Source organism: Plasmopara halstedii, assembly GCF_900000015.1.
Source record: "Plasmopara halstedii genome assembly, contig: Scaffold_110, whole genome shotgun sequence".
Taxonomy (NCBI): domain Eukaryota; phylum Oomycota; class Peronosporomycetes; order Peronosporales; family Peronosporaceae; genus Plasmopara; species Plasmopara halstedii.
The window spans coordinates 210,978-231,507 of NW_020187031.1; the positions used below are offsets into that span (position 1 = coordinate 210,978).

Consider the following 20,530-nt stretch of genomic DNA (forward strand, 5'->3'; position numbering starts at 1 on the left):
CACCCAAACTTTCAAGATGAGATATATCGTGTTAGAAATTTCTTTTAGTGCGTACAGAAGGATGGACTTCGTAAGAAAGTAGAATACGAAGGGAGGTGCGTACACTTTATGCGCGCATATTAAATACAGTCTTGGTCCAATCGTCTTGATTAGGCACAAGCTCAAGCACCGAATGGAACGGGATCTCAAGATTCGGACAGCTTTCGATAGGTGCGCCCAAAAAGTAAGAATATAGTACTTGCAATGTCGAAATGTGCGAGACAACGAGTACAGGCCCTGTGTGTTGCTCAATGTCAATGAGTACAGGTTCAAGACGCATCATGAGATCCTGATATGACTCGCCACCGGGAAAACGCGTACGCCAAGGATCTTTTTCGTACGCTGCAAAAGCTTCTGGCATCTGATCCTTCATCTGATCCATCGTCATTCCATAGCATTCGCCTTTGTCCAAAGGATTAAGCGTCGCCATTTGCACTAAGAGACACAAGCAAAGAAACATCAGCACGTACGGAACCTTTCTGATCTAATATATAGTAACGTACTTCGTTTCCCATAAGGTAAGAAATCAGCCGTTTGGACAGCTCGCGGCAGTGTCGACGTCATGACAAGACAATCGGTCGGGTCATCCTCATGTGTCATGCTTTCATTTTCCATCCACACAATAGTCCGCTGCTTGACAAACTCGCCAAGACGGTACGCAAAATCTACACCAAGTGGACTCAAATGTGCTGAACGAGGTGCAATACAAGGATCTTTGATAATAGCTCGAAAGTCTCGTCGCACTTCGTTACAATGTCCCGCACGTACGAGCCAAATAGGACGATGAGCAATGTGAAAACTCATCATGTAGGGCAAAATTGACTTGGCAACATGGCCATAAATGCCTTTGGCATGCACTTTTGACTGCATATCAAAAAGTTTAATATAACTGCAGCCTTCTGCGTCTTCAAGCGCTTCGTACGCTGCTTCATAATTTTTTAAACGCTGTTTTAAGTCCGCAAACGCTTCTTCTTCCGGCATACTTTGATAGTCTGGACTGCATTCAATCTTTTGTTTGACATTAGCATGAATCACCGCTTCACTCGTACAAATACTTTCAATAAACACCACGTGAACACTCGTCTTGTGTTCTTCAGCAAATGCACGAAATGTCTCGGTAAGTACTTTTCGTCGTGTTTTTGTCGTATTTGTTGCGTCAAAAACTGCCACATCACCTCCTTTTGCTCCATTTTCCCCACAAAACCATCGCTGAACTTGTTTCAATACCTCAAGTGCAAGATTCTCTCGCTCTTCCTTCGCTTTAATATTATTTGGATCAAAAAACGAATGATCTTGCTTCTTTCCAAAGCTCGTTGCTCGTCGAAGCTGACCAACGTTAAAGACTTGACACTTAAGCCCTTTCCAGCAAAAATATTTCCATAATTTCTTGGCAATAAATGATTTACCACGAGCAGGAAGTCCAACCATTACAAGCACAAGTTTATCTGCTGTTGGAGTAAAACGCTGTCGTTCACTAAAAAGAGGACGATTTGTCTCTCGACTTCCACGTCGGTCTAATGGCCGCGGTGGTACTGTAAAATTTACAGTTTTGTAGTCCATAAAGTCCGGACCACCAGAAAACGGTAGATTCACGCCATTTTCACTCGATTGCATTGCTTTGACTGAGAGTGGAGGACTCAGAGGTGGTAAATTCGAAACAGGAGATGACGGCGCAGACGATGAACTGGTTGAAGAACTTAAAGGTGGTGTAGTAGCCAGGAAAGAAGCCGAGGAAGGCGACCATAGGCTTTCCACGGACGCCATCTTGAAGCTTTTACGAAATTTATAAACTGCATGGAACGGATGGCGTTCCGTAAATAAAAAATTACTAAGAACCTTTGAAATTTGATAAAACACTTGAAGATTCAATTGGAATTTGTCTAATTTTAATCTGTGTATACTGGTGATGTAAAAACGGCTGGGAAGACTGAATTGAGATGTTGTTTTGGGGAGAATCCTGGCAATCAAAGAAAACACTATACGATAGCGGTAAGTATCATAGTATTGACGTAAGCATTTCGTTCGTAGCGCTAGCATTTAATACGACGGGTCAATTTGAACCATATGACTTGCAGCTTCCACAGGGAACGGCGTACTTTTTACGAACGTTCAACTTTCTCGATACTGGTATTAGCTAATTCTAATATCCGTAATTTGTCCGATATAAGGCCTAGAACACTAATTGTAGGGTAATTCTATAAAATTGTAAAGTGTGCTTGAAAAATATTATTTATTCTAGCAAAAAACAAGAATATTATCTACAACTGCCCAACCTTATGGTGTGGCATACACCTATCGACGCCTAACCGCATACATCTAGGTTTAGGAGTGTGTATACACATGGCATATGTCTTCTTCGTGTAAGAAAAATAAGTGGCCTGTAGCGCTAGCCCGACGCAGCCAGTTTTATTTTATGGAGGTCTATCAGTGGTCATGTTGCTTACCATCTCATATTTTCTGCAATATACTGATAATGAAGTAGAGTGTAGCAACAAATGAAGCTTATCACGGCAAATACATCCTGTTAATGTTTTGGACCAGTTAAAACTTTCGTTTATTTACTATAAAATCGGGTCTTGTAGCTGCAGCTCTTCGAATGCAATACATGTCCTGAAACATATTTTTCTAGCTTGATAGTGCAATATATTTTTTCAAGGGTTTTGGAGCAAGTTTTCACAACGTGCATTGAATTCTACTCGCAAAAGTCCTTCCTCGTAACCAAAACTTTCTAGGATCCTACTTTCTAGGTCACATTATTACAAAAGTATAGCATTCGCTCCTATCGACTGAATGAGGAAAAAGAAAAGCTTCAAGTAAATCTGAGCGAGCTGTCCTGGGCATATATGGGGCCGACTTCTCTCACGCCATTTCAGTCTTTTAGAGCTTATTCATTCATCTCGACAAATGACCTCTAAGTCTATTTCAGCTCACTTGCGGATAACTTTGATCAGTCACGTCTACGTGGAAGAGAATCATCGCTTCCGCTAAGAATAGCAATTAGGGAGAGATAAGACAATTTTTTGACATTGACTCCTCACAAGACCGGGAAGCTACATCCTATTGATGTAATCAGTTTAAAGCAAATTCCATCATTATCAGTCAATAATGGCTTAATGTGAATTGATATGCTGCCATGAGCCAACATATATTAGCTTTGATTTGTCGGGGTAAACACTTTATTTGAGTGTTTTTGAGGCTGCATGTCAAGGGCCTCTAGACTTGGCACAATAATACACGATGAGCTCTGAGCGATCACAACTAGCTGCAAAAGAATCATCCTACCTGCAGCGATACTCCCGTAAGCTCCGCACAGATCACTCTCGGTGTATTATCTTGACTGCTATACTAAGTGTACTTGCACTGAGAGCTCGATTCAGCGCACCAAATTAGATGGCTCGACAAACTATCACAAAAACTGCAATATTCGCAAACGACGCGCCAAATGAAATTCTTAGTGAGAATGCCAAGGCTTTCCTCGATGAAAACGGTCCTGGAGACTTTTAAGTCCCGACCGCACATCTTCGGTGATACACAGCCTAGCCGCTAACTAGAGACAGTAGGCGCTCACTGTGTTTAGCCTTATTGCTGCGCGAGCACAATGCGGACGTCAAGATGACAGATAAAAAACTTGCTGATAATAGCGCCACTCGTCTATATGAGACAGCTGGAGCAGTATTTTTCACCGCAAGGTCGGTCACCTGCAACCAGTCAGGCGCGTTGCGACACGCGACCCTATCTCGTCTTTAGAAGAGTATATGGCCGAGAATTTAACAGGTCGTTAGCAGCCATGACACTAGGGCAATTTTGTCGATGTGGATCCTCGACCGCCCCACAAGTTTCCGACTGAGGGAACACTTCCTCTTCACCACTTTCTAGGTTAGCCCTGACGGACCCTGCGGTCCGCCTGATATTCTACGTGGAAGTGGGCCGCTTCTTGATCATCGAACAGTGCTGACGAAGGTCGACACTCTCGTGGCTGGATTGCTCGGCTTTAAAGGTTAGTAGACTCGGTCCGAGAGTCGCGCACGTTCGTGGCTGGAATGGGCCGGATATCGGATTCCTATCTTTGCTTTATCATTGCTTGGGGCACTTCAAATGGTTCAGTACCGCGTCACAAGAGGGCTGAACTACAAAAGATGATGGAGACGGTGCTTCGTCATAAACGGAATTCTTAGCGCGCGACTGGCTGGTAAGAGCGGAATCGTGGAATGGCTTCAGTAAATTCACATTGAGCTCCGTAGGCATTATCATTCGCTTCGAGGTATTCGAAGTATGATTTAATCGCTTTTGTAGCGCGATCGCAACTTGGTTTGAATGACTGTAGACACTGCACGTGTGGGTAGGTGAATAATTTCATCCAATTAAACACATTGCCCCACAGATATTCTTCGGTGTTCTGCCCGCCTCTAGCATCAATATGCTGCCTTTATTTGTCTTGGCTCTCACCCACAGCGTCGCGTACCATGCACATGATGATCAATCCCATTACGGTGAACCCACCGATTTTGCTATGAAGAGTAGCCGGGCTGATATCGGCAAGTTGTTTCTAAATGGATAGCCCCCCTCCACAAAGACTGAAGCACCTTGGTGGCCGTACCAAAGGCACACGGGGGTTCGCCAAGCCATTCATGCAAAATGAGTTAAAACCCGCTGGGATATATACTACGATAAATTACGTTACCCCAACAAGTGGAAGCAATTCGATGAATTTCCTCTTAAGTGCTTCGGGATTAATCATCTGGTCAGCTAGTTGCGACTTGCCAGCAATCGACGTATCCAAACTGGTGTCGAGCATCTTAGAAAACTTTAATATCACTTTCGAGTACACTGGCTACTTGCAAGCCATGTAGGCAAAAACGCTTTGTTAAAAACAGTTTGGCTGTGTCCTCACCGGTCACATCATCTCTAACCGCAGCAAGATGAGTCATCGTGTCCAGACAGACCTGAAGAACAGCAATGCCCGCATTACCAAACGATTCTTCTGAAAAACCAGATGCATCATGATAGGCTACAAACACGCGACCGTATCGACCGATTGGCCAAAGATTGCACCGCATACGGCGAGGTTAAACTCCACTGATGCGCTCCACGCGTGGCCACATATACCTTTACTCACCAGTACATGCTGAGAAAGCACTCATAGATTTTTTTGCTTAATGACTACCCAAAGCGGTACCTCGTGCTTTAGTAATCTGTACTTGAGATCCCCATCATGGGAAACTACTAAACGCCGTGTGTTACAATATACAATGCTATCATACATCAATCCTTGGGATTTGGCTTAGCGGTGCAGACGTGCAACCGCGCGTTTTGATAAAGCAACAGCTTAGCTATAAAACTACTTACATAATAAAGCTTTTAGCAGCACAATACATGTTAGGCTTGACATGTATGCTAGACGTGTCGGTTTATCGAGGCGCGACGTCACTATTGCGACATTCACAGCTCACAATTGGAGCGATGTTAAAGCGCACCGCTGCCAAATGAAGCTGACTCAGCTAATGCCTTACATTAGTATATTCGACACAAACGCAAAAAAAATCTTGACATTCTCTGTGAGTGATGCGATGACAAGGTCGATGTACGCAACATGTAGCCTGGAGTAAGTAGGTGCGCTGTGAATTTGACGAGGGTATATCTCATTGCAAGTAGCTCTTTGTTATGATCAGGGTAGCTGCTCGAAGCTAGCAAGCCGAAAAATGCGATAACGCATTCATGCTCTTAGGCATCTGCTTAGAGCAATACGCAACCTCATTAGGGGCATCAGCGTAACGTACGACATGGCATGGCAGATTTGAAACAGAAAGAAGCATCGCCAGACGTCTGGATGTTGTTGGTGTGTTTGCAGTCTTTGTGGCATAACTAACCCCTAAGAAAGCCCCCGCTCAGAGTCTGACCACAGTGAGAGAGAAATCACCGTCTCTTATGAGCAGCAGACAGTATCCATCAACCATGCCAAGAGCACTAAACAAGATGCAGTCGACTTAATTTTTTACCGCACACCCTTTCGGCGTTTGTTTTTGAATCGTAAATGCATTTACCTATCGATGAGCATGCACAATCCGTCCTTTCCCTTAGCCTTTCTGACACAAGAAGTCGACACAGAATGTGAAGATTTGACCTCATACCAAACACGCTTTCCGAATGAAAACGGAAGATGCGTCAATGACGTCACGCCGGCTGCTGTGTAGGGACCTCTATCGCTTATCACAATAGTTCGTTCCGGAAACCCAATCAGTTTCATGATGCACCCTCTTTCCGATGGGGACACGCTCGGTTGGTCACTTGTCGCCACATCAAAATAATATAGGATAGAAAGAACCTTGAAGGCGGCCCTCGCACATAGTGCTCTGTGAGTTTTTCTTAACGATACAATCATCCATTACAGATTATGAGCTCAGCCCCTTTTTCCGGTACCGACTCTACGATTTCGGTGGCCTCACCATCTTGTGATTCAAGGAACCTTTCTTTCAGCGTTATCAAAGTTTTTTGAAGTAGTGAAGGGTTCTTACAAACCTGAGTTCTATTTCAGCTCAACCCGTTCAAAAGTAGAAAAGATCATGCCATTTACCCGTGAAATTATACAGCTTTGCATGGTGGGTCCGTCACACGGATGTGCTGTTGTGGCAGAGCAGCCAATATCTAAAACCTTAGGTTTTTCTAATTAATATCGCAAAACCTAGCTGATATAGTAATATGCATAACTTCTGGCGATCCTACCACGAAGGGGCTTCTTGTTACGGTGTAGCCACACCATTGTGTGATTACATCAACTTGTGAAATCCACACGTATGTACGGTCACACCATCTTGTGTGACCCGCCCTTTCATACAAGGGTGCGTGTCACCCCGCAACACTTTCTCCATCGAAATTGTGAATCCCCATAATCTACATTGTACCGTCGCCTCATACGAGGCTCGCGTGACTGAGACACCGTCACGTCTTTAAGAACATCCTTGAACATTTTCCGCTCAATAAATTCTCAGTCTATGACACGAAAAAAATAGCTTAAGTGGTTCCTAGGATGAACGCGGGGAAAGCCCTTCTTCTTCTTCTGCACAAAGTGTATCTCCGGACAGTACGTCCGCGGCTTCACGGGGATCATATTTTAAGCCACACACCACGCCCGCCACGGGCGACAGATTCTTTTGTCGAGGATTCAAAGGAAGCCAAGTACGAGTTGGATACTCCTTTCCCTGCATGGGAAGACGAGGAAGATGGGGCGTGCCGACGGCGCGACGTGAGCCCAGCTTGAACCTTGCGGACACCGTGTCCGTTTCCCCGACCTCTCGAGTTCAGGGGGAATGGTATCAGTACTAATCGCCTCGACGAGGCACAGAGCAGCAACTGGAGGCTGCCCATAGGGCGGCTCTCATGCGCTCGTATCCACACTCGGTCTTAGACCCCACGGCTTCTGATCTGCGGATCCCGCTTCTAAAGCGAAAGATACGATCACTCGATCGTTAGGCGTCTACGTAGTCGGGCACTACACAAGCTGAGCTTGACCAACGAAAATCTCTCCGAGCTCCCTGCTTGGAACCTCAAGAAATCACAAAGGATAGGTACCTGCACTCAAAGAGGAGGCGCTCATGTACCCGCAATGTGGACTATTCCTGTGGTGCTCGCCACTGGCAAAACCACTGCAAATGATGAGGAGATCTTTGAGCGATAGGTGCAAACTTTTTTCGCTGTCTACCTTGCCGCAAAGCCACAAGGAAGTGAACGTGCGTGTTGAGCGCTATCTTCGATTTTGGTTTTCCAATTCAAGGAGGAACCTCAACTTCCTGCCATTGTATTCTCTCTGCATGTCTTGGCTTTCAGCAATCGCATCGCAAACGTGTCCTTGGACACTCAGTCTGGTAGATAAGAAGTCATTGACCTCTTTTTAGACAGTGAGGGAGCTTACATCAACTAGCCATTCGGCTATTCCTCCTCCACCAAGTCCTGAGCCATTGGATGACGGCGTCAGCGGGACGCGAGGATCAACAAGTCCATTCACGTTGAACAGCATGTAACCGGTAGTTGAATGCGCTGCATTGTTCAGATCAAACATTACGAGTGGTATCATGGCGCTCTAGCGCTTCGGCGTCGCAGTGCAGACGCTACGAAGAACGCCTTCGACGACGTGTATCACGCGCTCAGTCTGACCATCGGTCCGCAGAGGGTCCGCTGTTGGCTTAGTCAACTTGGTGCTTGGCACCCTGAAGAGTGTCGATTAAAACTTCTTTTGGGTCTCTTTCAGAAACGTTACTTCGTGCTGTCGAAATATACGAGTCACAAACAGCGTCGCTGTACTCGCACCGTCAATGGTGTCCGGCACTACCGCAAGATGAGACATCTTGCTCAAACGGTCCACAAAAACCACCACAACCGTGTTGCCTACTGGATCCTTCGGCAGGCCAAACACAAAGTCCATATTCATTGACTACCAACACCCGGAGGGTACCGGGAAACTGGCCAGCGGCGCCACCGCATTCGGATAAGGTTCCACCCTCTGGCACGTCTCATACGTTTGCACATATGTGATCGTCCATTTGTACAGCTTTAACCACCAATAGTGGAACGTCACCGAGCAGTACGTCATCTCCTGACCGAGATGATCATTGAGTGGGGGTATCGTGAGCCTCAGAGAAGATACGGTCTTTAAATCCTCATCGTGAGGAACCACAATTCATGGCGTATCCGTTGAATCAGTGCTATAATACAGCAATTTGTTACTCTACGAATATCAGTGTAACCATGCGCGCAAACGCGCCGACAATTTCTTGTCCAGGTCTCCGAACTCCTTGCATCGAGGGCCCGGAGCAGTGCTACGCACATATCATCACCCGCGTACGCGGCGCGGATCAAATCCGTCACTGACAACGTCACCGTCGTGACATGAGCAAGCTCATGTCAGGTCTGCATGACAACGCATCCGCCAAAGCACTCTGTTTTTCCTGACTTATACTTCACATTGATGTTAAATTTTGCAAAAAAGGAGAGCCACCTGGCCATCCTCAGCAAGAGTTGAGGCGACTTAGTCGCAGTGCGTCTCTGTGTAGATCTTGAACGGCCTGAAGCCGAGCAGATGAACCCTGAACTTGACAAGTGCATACTTCATAGCAAATAATTCCTTGTCGTGGGCCTGGTAGTTCTTCTCCGCAGCCTTGAGCTGGCGAGAGTCGTGATCACTCGATCTCGCCCCTCGACGTCTACTTGCAGCAGTGCTCAGCCGATGGCAAAGTTCGAAGCGTCACTGACGACACTAAAAGGATGATCGGGGTCTGGCAACGACAGCATTGGTGCATGAAGAAGGCTGTCTTTGACCTAATCAAAGCCTTCAGATGCCTGCACTTGTTGTTCTCACGTTGCGCCATGATAAAGTGAAAACAGTAAGTGTAAAAGTACAGCTCAAACGTCTCAATGTGCATCTCGAGGGTCTTTGAATGAATCGCTTTGAAAATAAACATCATGCGGCTTAATGTGTTATAGAGATCTCGATTGATGTAAAGTATACTAACCATACGTTATTTGTATCCTCTTAGTGTTTGAATACTCTGCGAACGTGCACGCTCACATGTCGATAGAGCTCCGCATGCTTCTCAGCGAGAACAAACATCTTAAATGAGTGACACTAAAACTTGAGACAGCCTTATAAATCATCTGGACAGTGCAAGCACAGTTATTAAACACTGCTACACATGTGTGTATTTTGCATTAATGCTGGCTAAGATTTGACAAGAGAAAATATATTTTTGTAATTTGCCACGCTTATACCAGTGGCAATAAATATAAATACAGTGATCAGATGCTTGATTATCTGTACTGAATTACGCACAATCAGGTAAAAAATACATTGATAAAACAGACCAAATTCTATACACTATACCACAAGGCGGCTGCATATTCTGATAGTAACCTATGGGAGGCGGACCTATCACCACGGACGTCGTGCGCTCGTCCTGCTTCGTGACTTTTCCCGAGCAGACTCACGCAGATCCTGTACCAGTAGATGCATGGTATTTATATGCAGCTGGTCTTACATTTTTACGGCGTCTAGCACGAGACCGTGTGGGGGACGAGATGTGCATTGCATTGCTGATGCAGATGCCTGGTGACAAGGACGGTGAGCGGCGCTACGTGTCCGTAAGCAACAACACAATACTTCAACGGGCTCTACACGATAATTTTAGTAGCCCCGATAAGGCGTTGATACTCCATGTGATTGATGTGGGAAAAGTGCGTGGGCAGAAACGCATTCATGTGCGGCGTGAAGTAAATCCGAACGTTTCTCCAGAACCAGTTGAACGCTTGGGTCTTGTGTTTCCAACACTTTCAGTGAATGGATTAGTGACGCCAACAGCTGTAGAGATTCCGTCGGTTGAAGTGACGCATGAAAGTTTGTATGAACAAATGAGTCGGTCAATGTTTAATTACCGCAAAGACAACAGCGTGCGTTGGAGTGGAAGAGCATGTTCCAAAAATGTTGAAACGACAGAGACAAAGTTAAGTCAAAGTGCATTCTTTGTAGCAGAACGAGATTACACACAAAGGAATATGAAACGAAAAGAATGGGAACAAGAGAACGAGACACAGCAAACAATTCACAAAGCAGGCGTTCCTGTGGCAGTGGAATCTGTTGATGGTCTGCTATCTAAAGCTAAGCACGTTGATGTAGCATACAAAAAAGGCAAAAACGAACAGCAAGTTGATAACAGCAATATTCCTGTGGCAAGTGTCGTTGAGACGGATACAACGGTGATACCGAGCGACTACGTAATGCTAGAGCTTCAAAATGGCGCTGGATTTCCAGAAGCTTCTGCTGCTACTAGCTCGCGATACTTTATTTCCTCTCGATGGTCGGAACAAGCTGATGAAATGAGTGCATCCATGCGACTAGAACGTTCGCCAATGCTCATGGTTGAACCTTCCACACGTGTCACAAATTGCGTGGACAGTACCGAGACGACATCTGATGTCAACGTTGAGGACTCTTTTGTAATTCTAGAGCGTCATGAGCTCTAACTGACGCGAGAAAATAGTGTCGATTGGGATGCGAGCATAGAATCATTATAATTAACGATTTAGAAAGTATGCATATCACACTGGCTTGTTCATATTTTTTGTTCGAATTGTATACGTGAAAGCTCAATAAAGTGCAATTTGTGTATAGCAAGAATAGTAATCGCAATGATATCTTCACGTTGTTTTATCAATGGATGCACTGTAAACCGACTTCCTGAACCGCGGACCGCAGAGGTGTAGGGTTTGTTTTAACTTGTTTCAAGTATGGTAAACTTGATTTTCGTATGTGGAGAGCCTCCTACCCATTCATTCAACGCTTACTTACATAAGCGGCTTTAACATCCTCGGAAACTCTCTCAACATGGCGGAAGTTGCAACGGAAGTGAAGCTTTTTAACAAGTGGTAAGTCAAAGAATTTCTTGTTTAACATATAGCAGCAAATACAGTGTCCTTTTTTGCATCAGACAACAAAAATAATGGCGTATACAGCCTTGTAGCCGTCACACCCCAGTTAAAATGACGTTTAAATTGTAGTCTAACGTCGGATTCTTCAACTGAAATAGGTCGTACGATGACATTAGCGTCGCAGCTGACATCTCTCTCGAGGACTACATCGCGGTGAAAGGCAAAGCCGCGACTTTTTTGCCCCACACGGCGCAGCGTTACCAGAAGAAGCGTTTTCGTAAGGCGCAGTGCCCGATTACGGAGCGACTTGTGAATGCTTTAATGCGTAGAGGCCGCAACTCAGGCAAGAAGCTAAAGGCGACGCGTATTGTCAAGCATACGCTTGAGATTATCCACTTATTGACGGACAAGAATCCGCTTCAGGTGGTCGTTGAGGCTGTCATTAAGTCGGGCCCACGTGAAGACTCGACTCGCGTTGGCTCGGCTGGTGTCGTTCGTCGCCAAGGTGTGGACGTCTCTCCATTCCGTCGAGTTAATCAGGCTTTGTACCTGATTGCTACGGGCGCTCGTGAAGCTTCATTCCGTAATGTCAAGACCATTGCAGAGTGTCTTGCTGATGAGCTAATTAATGCGTCCAAGGGCTCATCTAACAGTTACGCGATCAAGAAAAAAGATGAGATTGAACGTGTGGCTAAGGCTAACAGATAAGTGGACGAGATTGAGCGTAAAGGGCGTGAGAGAAGCAAGATGAATACCTATAGCCAAGACTTGGGATACAGAAAGCAAGGTAGAGACGCATTTGGCGATGCGGAATCCCTTATGAAGGGTGGAGTGTTGCATGTTTCACCCGGTCTCTTTTTACTTCTCCCGTCCTCAACCGACCAACTTTTCTTTTTATTCTGATTCAGAAGAAAATGTGATACACCGAGTTGTTGAGAGCCTAATTTTTCCTTTTCTTTGTCTATTTCATTCCCATAGTGTTAAAGACATTAGTCAAGGACACCGTCAAACTCTATGTCGCTCTTGCCAGCACGCAATTGCTTAATAATGGCTTTTAGTCTACTCACTTGCTCGCTCTCTGAGTTCTTGTTAGCACTATTTGTTATCAGCTTCACACGTGACGCATACGTCAGCGACGTGACTGTTTCTTCCTAATTAATATCATGAAATTATAAGCCATAACTCTGAACACTCACAAATACAAATTCGTACTTGATTATAATCAGCCGGTGAAATATTCACAAACATAAGCTGCAAAAGTTTCCAAATATTAGTTTTCTAACATCTTTCGAAAATAAAAATTCGACTTACAGTCTTGGCATTTCCACCAAGAGAATCTTGCATCAATTGTGTTAACTATACTCACATCGAGTCAAAAACATTTCCCGATAATATAAATTATAAATCCAAACCTTATTATTGCGATACGGAATGAATTTTTCATTCGTTGAAAGCGCTGAAATGACATCTCCTAACGCTATAATCACAAGACTTGAGCTCAAGTTCCTTTGTCATCTTATATCAAACGTACCACTTAGACTCTTGTTAATAGCTTGAGCTTCTTTCAGTCGTTCAGCAGTCGCTCCCGTTTTTCCAGCTCGTTCTGAACCTGCTAAATCCACAAGACTTAATTTTCCAATTGTCGTCACTTTGGTCGTTTTATTATAGCTTTCAATCAAAAGCGAAAAGATCGAGTGACTTCGACTACTCTCGGCATTCATTTTCGTTGCACCCACTTGTCGTTTTTTATTCGCACCATCAAATAATCGTAATGTTTGATCTGGTGATACACACTTTTTCATTAAAGCATTTTGAACAATGACCATACCTTTTTCATTCTTTTTAATTTCCAATTTCACATCTTGTGTATTCCCATCGAGTAATTGAAATAAATCCACTAACGTATCATTATATAATTCCAACATTGTTGCTTGAAATGTAATATTCCAATTTACTTGATTCTCTTCTGCTAAGTGAAATAAATGATAAATTGCTCGTGGACTTAAGCCTAAATCAGTCTCTGTCCCTGTCATCGTGAAGGTTTTTCCAGATCCAGTTTGACCATATGCAAAAATACATACATTATATCCATCTACAGCACTTTGAAGTAGATTTTTGGTATCTTCAAACACTTGATTTTGTGTACTTCCTGGTGGAAATACTTGATCATAGACAAAGGTTTTCAATCCACGCATTCCTCCAGTAATTTCAAGTGAAAATTCATCTAAAACTTTGACACAATTTGTACATTGACGAATTCGTTCAGCTTCACTCATTGGACGACATCGAGCATAAACTCGAATTTTTCCTTTCATATCTTCAATTTGATTGTAATATTTCTTTCGAAGTGCTTGTTCCTCTCGATATCTTGTCTCAAGTATTATATGTTGTGCTTTCACATCTTGAACTTCATTTCGCAAAGGAAGAATTAAAGCAGTTTCATTGCGTAATCGATTCACTTCATTCTCTAATTCGCCAATAAATTTCACTTGTCCACCTGTTTGAGTCACTTCCTTTTGTAATCGATCGATTTCTTCTCGTAATAATTGACAAGTTTCGTTTGTAGATTGAATTTTCTGATTCAGCGCTTTAATTTCTTTCTTTGCTTTTACTTCATTCTCTTCCAAAACTTTTTGATGTTTCTTTTCAAGTTCCAAGATACGACGATCGTTAACGACTGCATTCGTTTCTTGCACTTTATTTATCGAATTCTTTGCTAAAGCAGCTTCTAGCTGCATAATTTTCTTTTGATCTGCTTTCGAACTAGCTTCAAGTGATCGTAACTTTTGTCGAGTTTCTTCGATTCCATTTGCTTCTACTGGAGAAAATTGTGTGACTGTAGATGAATTCTGAATGTTTGGTTTCTTAGGTGTTTTCTTCTCCTCACTCTTTTCCTGCATTGAATTATAAACCACATCCTTGCGATTACTTCGTTCAGTCAATCGACCTCGGGCTTGCTGTTCTCGAGTATTTAACCATTCTTCACAAGATTCTCGAACGATATCAAGTTGTCGACGAAGTGCTGGAATTCCTCGTGCAGGTGGTAAACGTACAGATTCTACTACGATACGCTTGAGAACAGAGGCTACTGCACGACGTTGTTTGTCGTTTAAACCTTGGAGTTCAGTAATACAAGATTCAGCACATTTAGTATATAATTGATAACATTTCGCTTTCTCGCCTCGATTGAAATGACTTTTTCCTCGAGTTACAGCGTCAGTAATCAATTGAATGATTTGAATAGATCGAGCAGCATCTTCTTTTATTTCTTGTGATTCTTTCTCTTGAAACTCCTTCTTCTCAAACAGATTCGGTTCAACTGGAAGATCCTCTTCCTCTTTCGTCAAAACCTCCTTCACATCTTTCCACTCTTCACATTCGTTTGCTACAGTCAATTGATCGTCCAAACCTTTGATATCAACATCCAAACTAACTTTTGCTTCGCTGAGTAAGCTCAAGCCACGATCGCGAGATTCCGACACTTTGCATCGCAACTGCTCGATTTCAATATCTAGACGTTTCTTTTCGGCCTTGTGCTGAAGGATTTCATCCGATAATCGCGTAATTTCAGCTTTCTGAGCTAAATAAGCGTCTTGATCCATCTCTTCTCTTTTAGTCACTCGCATTTGGTCAGAATTCATTTCTTCGACTTTGCTATGAGTAGATTCATCATGAGAAGATTCTAAGATTTCGCAATGTGACTTGATCATAACATTTCGATTTTCAGTCATCTTCGATTCGTAATTACACACATTTAGGTGAGACCGAGCTTCCTCCAGCTCTTTCTTCAATATATCAATTGCTTCATCTTGACAAACATTCAAATCAGCATCCGTAGAACTATCTCTCCTTTTGACAACAGCTTCGACACCAACATCAAACGTTTCTATAGATGGACGTAATAGTGGACTTGAATCAAGACGTGACGGGCCCTCCTGAATGCTCTTCGCTACTTCTATCAAAACCTTTCCAGTTTCATTCTTTTCTTGTATATCCAAAGGATTCAAATCATCATATTTCGAAATCAATTCTTGATGTTGCTGCTTTAGCGTTTGCACAACTCGTTTTTGTAAAATAACTGCTTGTTCCGCATGTTTAAAAGCACGATATTTATCTTTGACTTGTGCTTTTTCTTCGTGAGATGGCTCCCTTCCAAATTGATGTTGAAACGCTTTCAACCACGTCTTCACTGAGCTTTTCACCGTCTTTTTAGCGTCTGTCGCTGCCTCCAACTTCTCGATTGCGTCATGTAGTGCTTGTTTTGAGCTAATCAAAGCAAGTTTTTGATCATCTTTATCAACATTTTTCTTGTACTCACTACTACTAGAAGAAACTTCATCAGCAATTTCTATCGCGTCGTTCAGTTCTTGTGTCTGTGTTCGTACATTGACAGTCATCACTCCAGAACTTTCATTCGTCATACAAACAACTGCATGAACAAGTAATTGCAGAGTTTCTTGCACAGCATGAGCTTCAATCTTGTCATATTGATTTAAAGCAATCCGAAGTTGACGTTTCAATAAAAGTATTTGAGATTCAGCTGTTTGAGCTTTCGTTTGAAGATCCTGAAGCTTCAATTGAAACTTTTGCCACTGGTTTGCTTGAATCTGATGTTCAACGCGCTCCATCGCCTCATCAATTAATATCAAGACAAGTCCATTGATATCTGTATAAACTTCATAATGTCGTTGTACTTCGACTTTGTAATGAATCCAAGCTTTCTGTTGTGTTTTCAAATTTGATCGAAGATTTTGACATAGTTCAGTCATGCGAACAGTTTGACCAAACGCATCTTCAACGTACATTTCTAGCTCATTGGAGAAATTCTTCAAACTCTTGTATTCCAGTAAAGTTTTCAACGCAGTGCGCGATATGTGTGCAATCTCTTGACATGCTACGTTCTGTTCTCGTGTAAAAAGATCTTCTTGAGCTTGCAGTGCTAATTCCAACGAACGTTGCCACTCTTCTCGATCTTGTACAAATTGCCATCGTTCCTTACTCTGTTCATCAAGTAACTCTTGTTTCTCTCGTGCGTACATTTTATCCCGTTCAAATCCAGTTTTTGTCAATTCATCATACAACTTTCGTGTTTCGTTCACTTTTTCTTCAGCACGAGTTTTTAAGGTTCGTACACGTGTTTCATGGCGCTCTTGTGTCTCTTTCTCGAGCTGACGATAATGATTAACAATAGCAGTCACATTTTCCACTTGTTCAGCTTTCATTGTATGCATATCAGCAACAACTTTTTTTAATTGACTACGAGCTAAAGCAACAGGAATGTACGCTTCTTCATGCTCATTTCGTGGAGCTGGACACGAAGCATTTGGATCAAACACTTGACCAACATGGCAATCACTTGTTAAAGGGAGTGGAGCGACTTGGACTCGATTCGAGGTATGAAATGATGTATTTCCAATCATTTCCTCGGGACTGGACGCACGCAAATTTCGTCGTCCAGACTCCATGTTGGTCTATTTGATCATTTCAATTTCTTTAACTTTTATACAATGAAACGGATCAAGCTAAATTAAAAAGGAGCTTAGAGTGTAAATTCTATGTCTGTACGACAGTTAAGTCGTGTGGATTTGCTAGTTGGTCGTACACCTCATTCGGTTCATGTTGCGACATATTGCTGACGTTTTCAACTACGTCACTATGATTCTGAACGTGAGAGAGTTGACAGAATGGTGTGAGCAACGCACAGAAAAAGATGAAAACGGACATGTAGAACAATCCTGTATTGTACGATCCAGTGACTCGAAAGAGAACGCCAAAGAATGCTCCACCCATATTGCCTCCAGCACCTACGAGACCATTGACTGTGCCTGTATATTCTTCGTTTAAATATGGTACGATAGAGTAAGTTGATCCACCTGTTGCTTGAGCTGCAATAGCAACAAGTACGTACAGTGTGACACAAAGTGCAAGGTTGTACGACTGACTGAGTGCCATCACTAATGTACCCAAAATACAGAGAAGTATCAATTGGGTGTACTGACGACCTCGCATTTCAAGTCGACAGTTCATTGCATCGGAGACGATTCCACCCACAGCTCGTGCAAATAAATTCATCAGACCAAACGACGATGCGACCGTCGCAGCACTTGTTTTCGTAAGGACAGAACAGTCAGAAGTGTTCGTACAATCCGTTTGTTTAAATTCATTATAAAAATAAAGAGCTCCCATATTGTTCAACTGTAACTCGGTGCCAAAACACGCTGCGTAGTGTGCAATCATTATAAGTACATTTCGATCGGACAGTACCCTTCGAAACGCTTCGCATAAATGAGTACGTTGTACACTTACTTCCTGTTCTGAACGACGTTGCGTCCGTAGAAAATCTTGAAACTTTCCACTCGGACAGCTATCGACTGCGAAATGAATGACTCCACTCATAATAAGCATCAAGAATGCAGGAAAAGCAATCGTGATTCGCCATCCAATATCTTCAGAGACTATACCAGTTGCAATAATTCCTTGATATATAAATGGTAGCAGTAGAAAAGCAAATCCAATACCTGAGAGTCCAAATCCTCCTGTAATTGCATTCGCAGTTCCTGCTACATTACGAGCAAATGTAATTGTTGTCCAGTATTGACTTGTAACAAAGACACAGCCAACAATACCAATAAGAAAACGAAGTGCAAGTAATGAAGTAGCCGATTGAACAAATGCAGCACAAAAGATTGGAAGTGCACCAAGCCATAACACTGTTTTCTGAACCACTTGAGGACCATATCGATCAAGCAATGGACCTGCTGCAAGACGTGAGAAGATTGTACTTGCTGTACTTGCAATATCCGAATTCAAGACGTCAGTATCAGAAAGATCAAGTTGTGTTTTAATGATTGGCATAAGTGGTGGAATCGCGTACCACCCAAAGAAACCTGTAATTGCTGACATCCACGAGAGATAAAAAATACGCATGTGTGGACGTTGCATACTGCTGAGTTTCAATTGAGTAGCGCGATCGAATTGCTGAGTATCAACTGGAAGTTCATATTGTTTTGAATTTAGATCTTCAGATTGATTTACTTGAACGAATACAGAGGTTGGAGAAGCGAGAAATGAGGATTCTTGAGCTTTTGGTGTCAATTGATTGAATGGAGAAGTGGAGAAATTCATTTTTAGACTCAATTGATGCGACGGAGTGAAATATTTGAAATGAGCAATGTGGTGACTCAGAAGTACAAGGGGTACACTTATGTCGTCACGTACCGGGATCATAACGTTGATGCCATGTATTATGCGTCAAAGGAGTGACAATCGCATACCCCAATTCTATTTCAATATTGTTAAACGATGTAACCATTTGTAACGGTCTGACGTCTTACATTGGAGAAATATTGTGCTACGGGTGAAAAGAAGCTTCTGATAGTTTCTGATGCTAGTCATGTCTTCATGCTCAATGGAAATGACTACAAAGAGATGAATGCAAAGCAAAGTTTAGGATCAATATGCACACTTGGACCGAATCAGATTTGAGTCAGAAATGTATAGACGAATTTGTTTATGCGCATCCACTTGTGAACACTATGATTGGCGGAAAACATTATATGAGCATGGGTCTTTTTGGTGTATTAAGTTGCTCAAGTATGATACTTGTTCATACCACATGATAAAACAAAAGATGCTGTTTCGTTAATATTAAGCTAGTCAAACAAATCTGGTTGTGATCTCAGCATAGACGTTCGATACAACATCACACGTCATACCTTTTGTACAACATCTTGTTTATTATAAATCCATTTTGTTCTAACTACTAAATGCGTTGTTTCTTTTTCGTAAATTGCGATGGATGACCGTCCAAAATATTCATTCTCGCCCGTGACGGCGCTGTGCGCCGCAGTAAAAATTCCTTTGCACTAGCTGACAATTCCCTCGTCTGCATGTTTTCGAGCGTCTCCAATGTCTGCACTTGAATGTTACCAAATTGCCTCGTGTGGGTCTTTTTCTCCATCAACTTTGCTACTTTCGCTCTTTTGACAGCAAGTTGCTTTTGAGCTCGAATTTCTGCTACAGAGTCCACTGCATCTTCTTCCTCATGTCGAGTCGCAACAGCTGACAACACATCATCCGATAGTTTCGGGACTTCCTCCGCCTCTGCTGTCACCTTCTTAACTTTCCGTTTTCTACGACAAATACATGCACCTCTCATTCGAAATCATGACTAATTAGATTCGTTCTTCTTAACTCACCTCTTGGCTTCTTTGACCTGCGCGTGAGCCTCTTTTTCTTGACGTTGCTGATTCAAAGCTTGTTCCTTCGCACTCTGCTTTGTCACAACCTCAGGTGCCTCATCGCTATCGCTATGATGCGTGATAGACTCTCTATCTGACATATTAACAAGTATAATTAAATGTCGAAAACACTCTTTCGAGCTCCAGTCAGCATTTTTTACCAATCCAAAATCGACTTACAAACTATCTACCAATCAAACCTTATGCATCGTGACCGACGACATATACGACAACTGATTCTCCAAGCTGCCAGGATACGAGCTACCGATGTCTTAACACCAAAACATGGAGAGTGCAATCATGAAATATTTGCTCCATTTAGTCCCTCGCCTATTGCTTTAATTGATGCAGTTTGGAACAAGATTGAACTTTCACATACACTTTTAAGATCCGACGATCTGCTAGTGGATTTGGGCTGTGGCGATGGCCGATGGTTAATCTCGGGGGTCCAGCGATTTCATTGTAGCGCATTTGGAGTGGAAATTGACGAGAATCTTGTCAAGAAAGCAAAGGAACAGATACAACAAAAAGATCTTTCGCACAAAATTCATGTTGAGCTTGGGGATATCATGCAGGTTGACATTTCACAAGCCAAATTAGTGATAATCTATGCATTTGCAGAGTCACTTAAAGGAATTGCAGAGAGGTTAAGACAACAATTAAAGACAGATGCAAACGTTCTGTCGATTGGGGTAAGTCTATTGTGAAAATTGGCGTTAATCTAAGACTTTAACTCGAATATTTTCATGTAGTTTCGAATTTTACAATGGAAGCCATACTGGAGTGAGCGTAACAATGGACTTCGTTGGTATCTCTACCGCATTAGAGATTGTCAATAG

The 20,530-nt window shown here is 42.9% G+C and overlaps 6 protein-coding genes across 6 annotated transcripts; 3 read left to right on the top strand and 3 right to left on the bottom strand.

The window, feature by feature from the left end:
- Positions 1-106: 106 nt before the first annotated feature.
- PHALS_00067 (fructose--bisphosphate 2-phosphatase) lies at positions 107-1,803 on the bottom strand (the record flags this gene model as incomplete). The annotated part of the gene is made up of 2 exons (XM_024727447.1): positions 107-474; positions 543-1,803. The coding sequence occupies 2 exons, from the start codon at positions 1,801-1,803 to the stop codon at positions 107-109; spliced, it is 1,629 nt and encodes a 542-aa protein (XP_024572101.1).
- Positions 1,804-9,942: 8,139 nt separating this feature from the next.
- PHALS_00068 (uncharacterized protein) lies at positions 9,943-11,046 on the top strand (the record flags this gene model as incomplete). Its single annotated transcript, XM_024727458.1, has 1 exon — positions 9,943-11,046. The coding sequence occupies one exon, from the start codon at positions 9,943-9,945 to the stop codon at positions 11,044-11,046; it is 1,104 nt and encodes a 367-aa protein (XP_024572102.1).
- A 361-nt stretch (positions 11,047-11,407) lies between these two features.
- PHALS_00069 (40s ribosomal protein) lies at positions 11,408-12,159 on the top strand (the record flags this gene model as incomplete). Its single annotated transcript, XM_024727470.1, has 2 exons — positions 11,408-11,448; positions 11,610-12,159. The coding sequence occupies 2 exons, from the start codon at positions 11,408-11,410 to the stop codon at positions 12,157-12,159; spliced, it is 591 nt and encodes a 196-aa protein (XP_024572103.1).
- Positions 12,160-12,391: 232 nt separating this feature from the next.
- PHALS_00070 (kinesin-like protein) lies at positions 12,392-18,576 on the bottom strand (the record flags this gene model as incomplete). Its single annotated transcript, XM_024727481.1, has 10 exons — positions 12,392-12,412; positions 12,519-12,602; positions 12,664-12,702; positions 12,763-12,807; positions 12,864-12,928; positions 12,983-14,566; positions 14,633-16,922; positions 17,017-17,906; positions 17,970-18,011; positions 18,078-18,576. The coding sequence occupies 10 exons, from the start codon at positions 18,574-18,576 to the stop codon at positions 12,392-12,394; spliced, it is 5,559 nt and encodes a 1,852-aa protein (XP_024572104.1).
- Positions 18,577-19,213: 637 nt separating this feature from the next.
- Positions 19,214-19,792, bottom strand: PHALS_00071 (uncharacterized protein; the record flags this gene model as incomplete). The annotated part of the gene is made up of 2 exons (XM_024727492.1): positions 19,214-19,583; positions 19,650-19,792. The coding sequence occupies 2 exons, from the start codon at positions 19,790-19,792 to the stop codon at positions 19,214-19,216; spliced, it is 513 nt and encodes a 170-aa protein (XP_024572105.1).
- Positions 19,793-19,894: 102 nt separating this feature from the next.
- PHALS_00072 (FAM173 family) lies at positions 19,895-20,530 on the top strand (the record flags this gene model as incomplete). Its single annotated transcript, XM_024727503.1, has 2 exons — positions 19,895-20,383; positions 20,444-20,530. 2 exons carry the CDS (start codon positions 19,895-19,897, stop codon positions 20,528-20,530), a joined length of 576 nt encoding a protein of 191 aa, XP_024572106.1.